The sequence below is a fragment of the Sus scrofa genome, chromosome 2, assembly GCF_000003025.6.
Source record: "Sus scrofa isolate TJ Tabasco breed Duroc chromosome 2, Sscrofa11.1, whole genome shotgun sequence".
Taxonomy (NCBI): domain Eukaryota; kingdom Metazoa; phylum Chordata; class Mammalia; order Artiodactyla; family Suidae; genus Sus; species Sus scrofa.
In genome coordinates, this window is record NC_010444.4 from 133,674,240 (window position 1) to 133,680,536 (window position 6,297).

Sequence of the window (6,297 nt, forward strand, 5' to 3'; positions counted from 1 at the left end):
TTTATTTTTATTTTTTTGTCTTTTCAGGGCTGCACCTGCAGCATATGGAAGTTCCCAGGCCAGGGGTCAAACCAGAACTGCAGCTGCAGGCCTATGCCACAGCCACAGCCACACCAGATTCTTAACCCACTGAGGGAAGCCAGAAATCAAACCTGAACCCTCATGGAGACATCATCGGGGCCTTAACCTGCTGAGCCACAACAGGAACTTCTGTATCTCTTTCTTTCTCTCTCTTTTTTTTTTTTTTTTTTTTTTTTGTCTTTTTAGGGCCACACCCGCGGCATATGGAGGTTCCCAGGCTAGAGGTCAAATTGGACCTACAGCTACCGGCCTACACCACAGCCACAGAAACGTGGGATCCGAGCCACGTCTTCGACCTACACCACAGCTCACAGCAACGCCAGATCCTTAACCCGCTGAGCGAGGCCAGGGATCAAGTCAGATTCATTTCCCCTGAGCCGTGACAGGAACTCCCTTCTGTCTCTTTTTTGAAAAATAAGATTTAAATGGTTATTATACAAATTTGTGGATGGCCAAAGTTCGACCAAATAATCTACTTTAAGTTCTAAATAATAACCCATTATTTTGCTTTACCAGTCATTTTTTTGTGCATGTATTTCTCTTCGGGACCTCATCGTAAGAAGTGACTATGGTGATACGAAGATTTAGGTATTTTTTATGTCCTGGGTAAATTTATTATTAAATAAAGTCATTTGTTTAATAATATAGAAATATAGAAATCCATTAGAATAAGTTTTTTGTTAACAAGATCATTTTCTCAACACGTTATTCCTCATATTTTAGAAAAGGCGCCGGCGGATTGACCGAAGTATGATTGGAGAGCCCACAAACTTTGTGCACACGGCTCACGTCGGGTCAGGAGACCTATTCAGCGGAATGAATTCGGTAAGTATGTGGGTGGGACATGCAGACGAGGCCTTAGGGTGTGGTCACGTGTCCCCGTGTGACAGCTACATGTTCTTAATGACTGCATTAGGTGCAGTGAATTATAGACAGCGACTATATATACTTAGTGTGAGCATCAAAGAGGAGAAAATGAGTAAGGAAAAATGAATCGTATCTGGTTTGCCAAGCCATGTGTTTCTTTCTGTTTGTACTAAGCTGTTTGTAGCTACCTTTCCTCTGAATCAGTACTTTAAAACGTTTATTAAAGGATTTGAGTTCAGACAGGAAGTTAATATCCTGTTGATTCTCATGCCCCCCATGAAAGCCACTTGGAGATCAGTTTTTTAGTGATATTTAATCTCTATTCCAAATGCCTTTAGTTGTCATTTGCAGACATGTTTCTTGCACTTACGTTATAAAATGTTAGCCTTTACCTGATACTAGAATGTTTGTGATTTATTTATTACTGTAACATAAGTTCTCATACATTTAGCAGAGGATTAGAATTTGTACATATTTTGGGAGTTCCCGTTGTGGCGCAGCAGAAATGAATCTGACTAGGAACCGTGAGGTTGCGGGTTCAATCCCTGGCCTCACTCAGCAGATTAAGGATCTGGTGTTGCTGTGAGCTATGGTGTCGGTTGCAGATGTGGCTTGGATCCTGCATGGCTGTGACTGTGGTGTAGGCTGGCAGCCGTAGCTCCGATTAGATCCCTAGCCTGGGAACCTCCATATGCTGCAGATGCAGCCCTTAAAAAAAAAAAAAAAAAAAAAAAAAAAGAATTTGTACATATTTGCTGGGTTTTATAGAGGTTTCAGTAAATTTTAGAATAGACTTTAGATTAACTCAGCTGAACTCTTAATTTTCATCTGAGAAAGTAGAGAGCAGGAGAATAGAAACCAGTACAGGGTTTTTATCAGGGCTCGGCCTCATTTTTGCCATGAAGCAAGCCACTATGTATCCAGAGCCTCTTTCCCCCAAATCTAAAGTACACAGATATGTCTAAATGATCCCTCAAGTGTTTAGAACCTGAGAGTCAGTAAGGCTTTCTATAAACACACAATTATGGTGGCTTACTGGACAGCATTAACAAAAGACTTGACAAGAGAACAGAGACTTGTAAAGTAGGTAGATGAGTATCCTGGATACAGCAAACAAGTTTGTCACTGCAGTTACTAGGTAGGGAAAGGGATGACATTTGTAGCTTCCTGGAAAGGAAACAGCTTGTTTGTTTTAAATGCGTAGGAAAAGTACACTGGAGTGCTTTTGTGGAAGTGTAAGGGGTGTCAGGTTTCTGTTAAAATACAATTCAGTAGCTTTGGAGTTCCCGTCGTGGCGCAGTGGTTAACGAATCCGACTAGGAACCATGAAGTTGCGGGTTCGGTCCCTGGCCTTGCTCAGTGGGTTAATGATCCGGCGTTGCCGTGAGCTGTGGTGTAGGTTGCAGACGCGTTGCTGTGGCTCTGGTGTAGGCCGGTGGCTACAGCTCCGATTCGACCCCTAGCCTGGGAACCTCCATATGCCGCGGGAGTGGCCCAAAGAAATAGCAAAAAGGCAAAAAAAAAAAAAAAAAAATACAATTCAGTAGCTTTGTTTCCTGGATCTGTGGAGGGAAGAAACCAAACAGGACCCTCTTAAGTTTTGTTAGTGTTAAGGTCATTGTGATATATGTAGAAATAGAATGAATGGTTTCAAATTTATTATGTGTGATGAGTTTTAATTTCTTTCTCATCAACACATCTTCTTCCCCACTTCTTTATTTAAAATTTTAACTCTAGGAGTTCCCACTGTGGCAGAACAGTATTGGTGGCATCTCTGCAGCACTGGGACACAGGTTCGATCCCTAGCCCGGCCCAGCAGGTTAAGGATCCGTCATTGCCACAGCCGAGGCGTAGGTCACAACTGCAGCTCAGATCTGATCCCTGGCCTGGGAACTCCATATGCCGCAGGGTGGCCAAAAAGGGGGGTGGGGTGGAATTTAACTATATAGCACAAATTAAGTATTTAGTTTGTAGTACTTACATTTTAAAATCACAGTTATCACATTTTGGAATTTCCTTTAAGATTCCAGCCTGGTATTCTCTCTCTCTGTGAAAAGCCTGTCATTGATGTGTATGACTCTCTTGCCATAGAGTTAGGTGGAGCTTGAGGACTGTACCTGCAGGGCCGATCAAAATGCAGCGTCAAGACAGGCCCTCAACTGTTGGGTTCTGCAGGCTGCCCTCTTTGGTTACTGAAGCCAATTTCTTCTGAGGCGGTTTAGCTCTTCAGAGCCAAACGCATCTTCTAAAGGCTGTTTGTACTCATTGCCTTTTAGAGTGTTGTCTCTACAGTGATATGTTGTCCCCAACCCTAATACAGCAGTGAGGGGTTTATTTTTTTGGCTACACTCGAGGCATATGGAAGTTACCAGGCCAGGGATGGAACCTGCGCCACAGCAGTGACAAATCCGGATGTTAACCCACTGAGCCACCAGGAAACCCCTGAGCAGTGATTTCTTTAGGCAGTTCTGTTAGCAAGGTAGCTATTATTCAATCCCTATTTCCTGGAAGTATCTTTAGTAGTTTGAACTTGTATAATAAGCCTGATCCAATGAGACTTCTATGCAATAATAATGCAAATGAGACAAAACCATAAATAGGCTGTTTATCTGAAGAAATAGTGTCTCTTGGAGTTCTTGTCGTGGCTCAGTGGTTAACGAATCTGACTAGGAACCATGAGGTTGCGGGTTCGATCCCTGGGCTTGCTCAGTGGGTTGAGGATCCGGCGTTGCTGTGAGTTGTGGTGCAGGTCACAGACGTGGCTCAGATCCCGTGTTGCTGTGGCTCTGGCGTAGGCCTGCAACTACAGCTCCGATTAGACCCCTAATCGGGAACCTCCATATGCTGTGGGAGCAGCCCTAGAAATGGAGAAAAAAAAAAAAAAAAAGGAATAGTGTCTCTTAAGTTTGTCATAGGAACTGAACAGCAGGATTAGGAACAGGGCTTGATGCTACGGAACAGCCAGGCCACATGCATTACTGATTGGTCAGATGACTGGTTTCTTTTTTCCCCTAAATAGACTGTTCTTCCCAAGACTGCCTTTCACACTGACTTCTTGCTAGAAAAGGTTTCTGTGACTCTTTTATTAATATAACTTTATTATGTTAAAATAATGTGTATCCACAGTCAAAATAATACATTTCACCTCTGCTGACAGGTTACTTACTATAAAATCCAAATCCTTTCATTTGAAATTGAAAAATTGATTTTTGGAAAGAAAACAGATTTTTCTTAGAAGCTGCATGGCATGCATGGCATTATGAATGCCATGTAAAAATATAAAGATTTTTTTTTTTTAAATAGGCCTAAAATACCTATAAAAGTTAGTATGTTACATTAGGTGGATAATTACTTGTTACAAGGGTGAAGTCCTTTCATCATCAAAACATAGTGTCACTAGAAAGGAGCAGAAAATGAATGTGAATTGCAAGCCTCTGGTCATAGCCCCTCAACCTGAACAAGTTTACATAGGCCTGGAGATTTTTAGCTGCTTTTTTTTTTTTTCTTTGGTGTTTTTTGCTATTTCTTGGGCCGCTCCTGCGGCATATGGAGGTTCCCAGGCTAGGGGTCTAATCCGAGCTGTAGCCGCCAGCCTACGCCAGAGCCACAGCAACGCGGGATCCGAGCCGCATCTGCAACCTACACCACAGCTCACGGCAACGCCGGGTCCTTAACCCACTGAGCAAGGCCAGGGATCAAACCACAACCTCATGGTTCCTAGTCGGATTTGTTAACCACTGCGCCACGATGGGAACTCCAGCTTCTTTTTTTAATGCCCTTACTTAAGTAGTTATTTGCATAACGTGAATATAGACAGTACAGTAACGTGTTGTCACTGGAGTGAGTTCCATATAAATGAATTTTTCAGCAAATGAGTGAAAATTTACCCATCTAAGAGCCGGTCACAGATTCTAACTTAAACCATGTTGGATCTAAATAAGCCACACATTTTATATTTTGTTATTCTCTTCAATCAGAATATATTTAAGCCTGTCTTACTCCAAAAATAACCTGGACATGCCTTATTACTTTTAACAAATTGACTCAAGCTCACCAATGAAAGGACACCTCATATGTCAGGTTTTTCTGACATGAAGCGCTCAAGAAGTATTTGCTGAGTAATGAGTGGATATATTCCCACCCCCTTTCATCTCCAGAAGTCTCTGTGATTAGACCTGTGCCCTGACGCATGACCATTAGACCATCACCTCCAACTTCCCGTTGCTCCTTTGTCGTCTAGCTTGATTCTCTTATTCTCTGCTTCCACATTCTTCTAATTAGTATAAACTAAGATATGATACACTAAGTGCACTTCACAGTTTGCAAGTAAGTTCGTTGCAGCCAAAGCACAGAATACCCCAGCATTCATATGCCTCTCAATCTCTTAGAAAATAGCCCTGTAAGGTGGTTAAGAGAGAGTATCATCATTAACCCGTTTTATGGATAAGAAGCCTGATGTTCACAGAGGATGAATAGTTCACCCGGAGTGAAAACAGTAATAAATCAGTCTGGGCCACAATCCAAGTCTGTGGGTTCTTAAGCTATTTTTCGCTTAATTAGACAAAACTGTATTAAAGTTGTAAATTTTACCACATGGACTTTTAAAAATTAGCTTTCATTAGTCTAATTTCATTCATATTTGTTACTGCTTTTTTTAAATGAGAATTTACTTATGTTGCAAAGGCTCTTAGTGCCATCCTGGGTACTTGAGGCAGGGAATTTGTTTGAGCTCCAAATTATTTTTTTGTTTTTCTTTTTCAGCCATGGCCAGGGATCGAACCCATGCCACAGGAGCAGCTGAAGCCAATGCAATGACAACACCAGATCCTTAACCTGCTGAGCCACCGGGGGGCTCCCATCGTTTTTTTTTTTATCTGATTCTAATCCATGTAATTGCGTGATCCTCTGTGTGAGGTGTTTGTAAATTAGGGTGGCTGAGGAACAGAACATTGAATTGATCTTTCCCAGTTTTTTGAAATTGGGAAGTGGAGAAAGTAGCAGGGAAAGGGCGTTGTACCAAAAAAAGAGAAATGCTTCCATCAATAGCCTCACCATTTCTCCTTATAATGAGAACACTTGTAAGTCTATAAAAGAAATTTTTTTTCCTATAAAAAGTAAATACCCTTCTGGAAAAAGCAGCCCAGGCACAATGTTAGACAAGAATTGCTTAGTTGCAGTCAGCCCCTGACTTTGGTTCTGTTTTTGTCCTGTTTCAGGTCAGCTCCATCCAGAACCAGATGCAGTCTAAAGGAGGCTACGGGGGCGGCATGGCTGCCAATGTGCAGATGCAGCTTGTGGACACGAAGGCAGGATAGCCCCGGATCCTCCTCCGGTGAGTACCTCAGCTCA

At 42.2% G+C, this 6,297-nt stretch overlaps 2 protein-coding genes across 11 annotated transcripts in view; both read left to right on the forward strand.

The window, feature by feature from the left end:
* Positions 1-6,297, forward strand: part of LYRM7 (LYR motif containing 7) — a 203,799-nt gene that overhangs the window by 194,157 nt on the left and 3,345 nt on the right. For 5 of the 6 annotated variants that reach the window (XR_002342088.1, XR_002342091.1, XR_002342090.1 and 2 more), the window contains 2 exons: positions 805-906; positions 6,165-6,280. The gene's annotated coding sequence lies outside the window, so the exon portion shown is untranslated. Of the gene's footprint in view, positions 1-804; positions 907-6,164; positions 6,281-6,297 lie in introns of those variants that run through there. The other variant, XM_021085420.1, reaches the window with a different exon arrangement.
* CDC42SE2 (CDC42 small effector 2) overlaps positions 1-6,297 on the forward strand; it is a 119,867-nt gene that overhangs the window by 110,225 nt on the left and 3,345 nt on the right. For all 5 annotated transcript variants that reach the window (XM_005661625.3, XM_013995092.2, XM_005661627.3 and 2 more), the window contains 2 exons: positions 805-906; positions 6,165-6,280. In XM_005661625.3, the coding sequence (XP_005661682.1) occupies positions 805-906; positions 6,165-6,263 (201 nt within the window). In that variant the 3' untranslated portion in view covers positions 6,264-6,280. The remainder of the gene's footprint in view (positions 1-804; positions 907-6,164; positions 6,281-6,297) is intronic.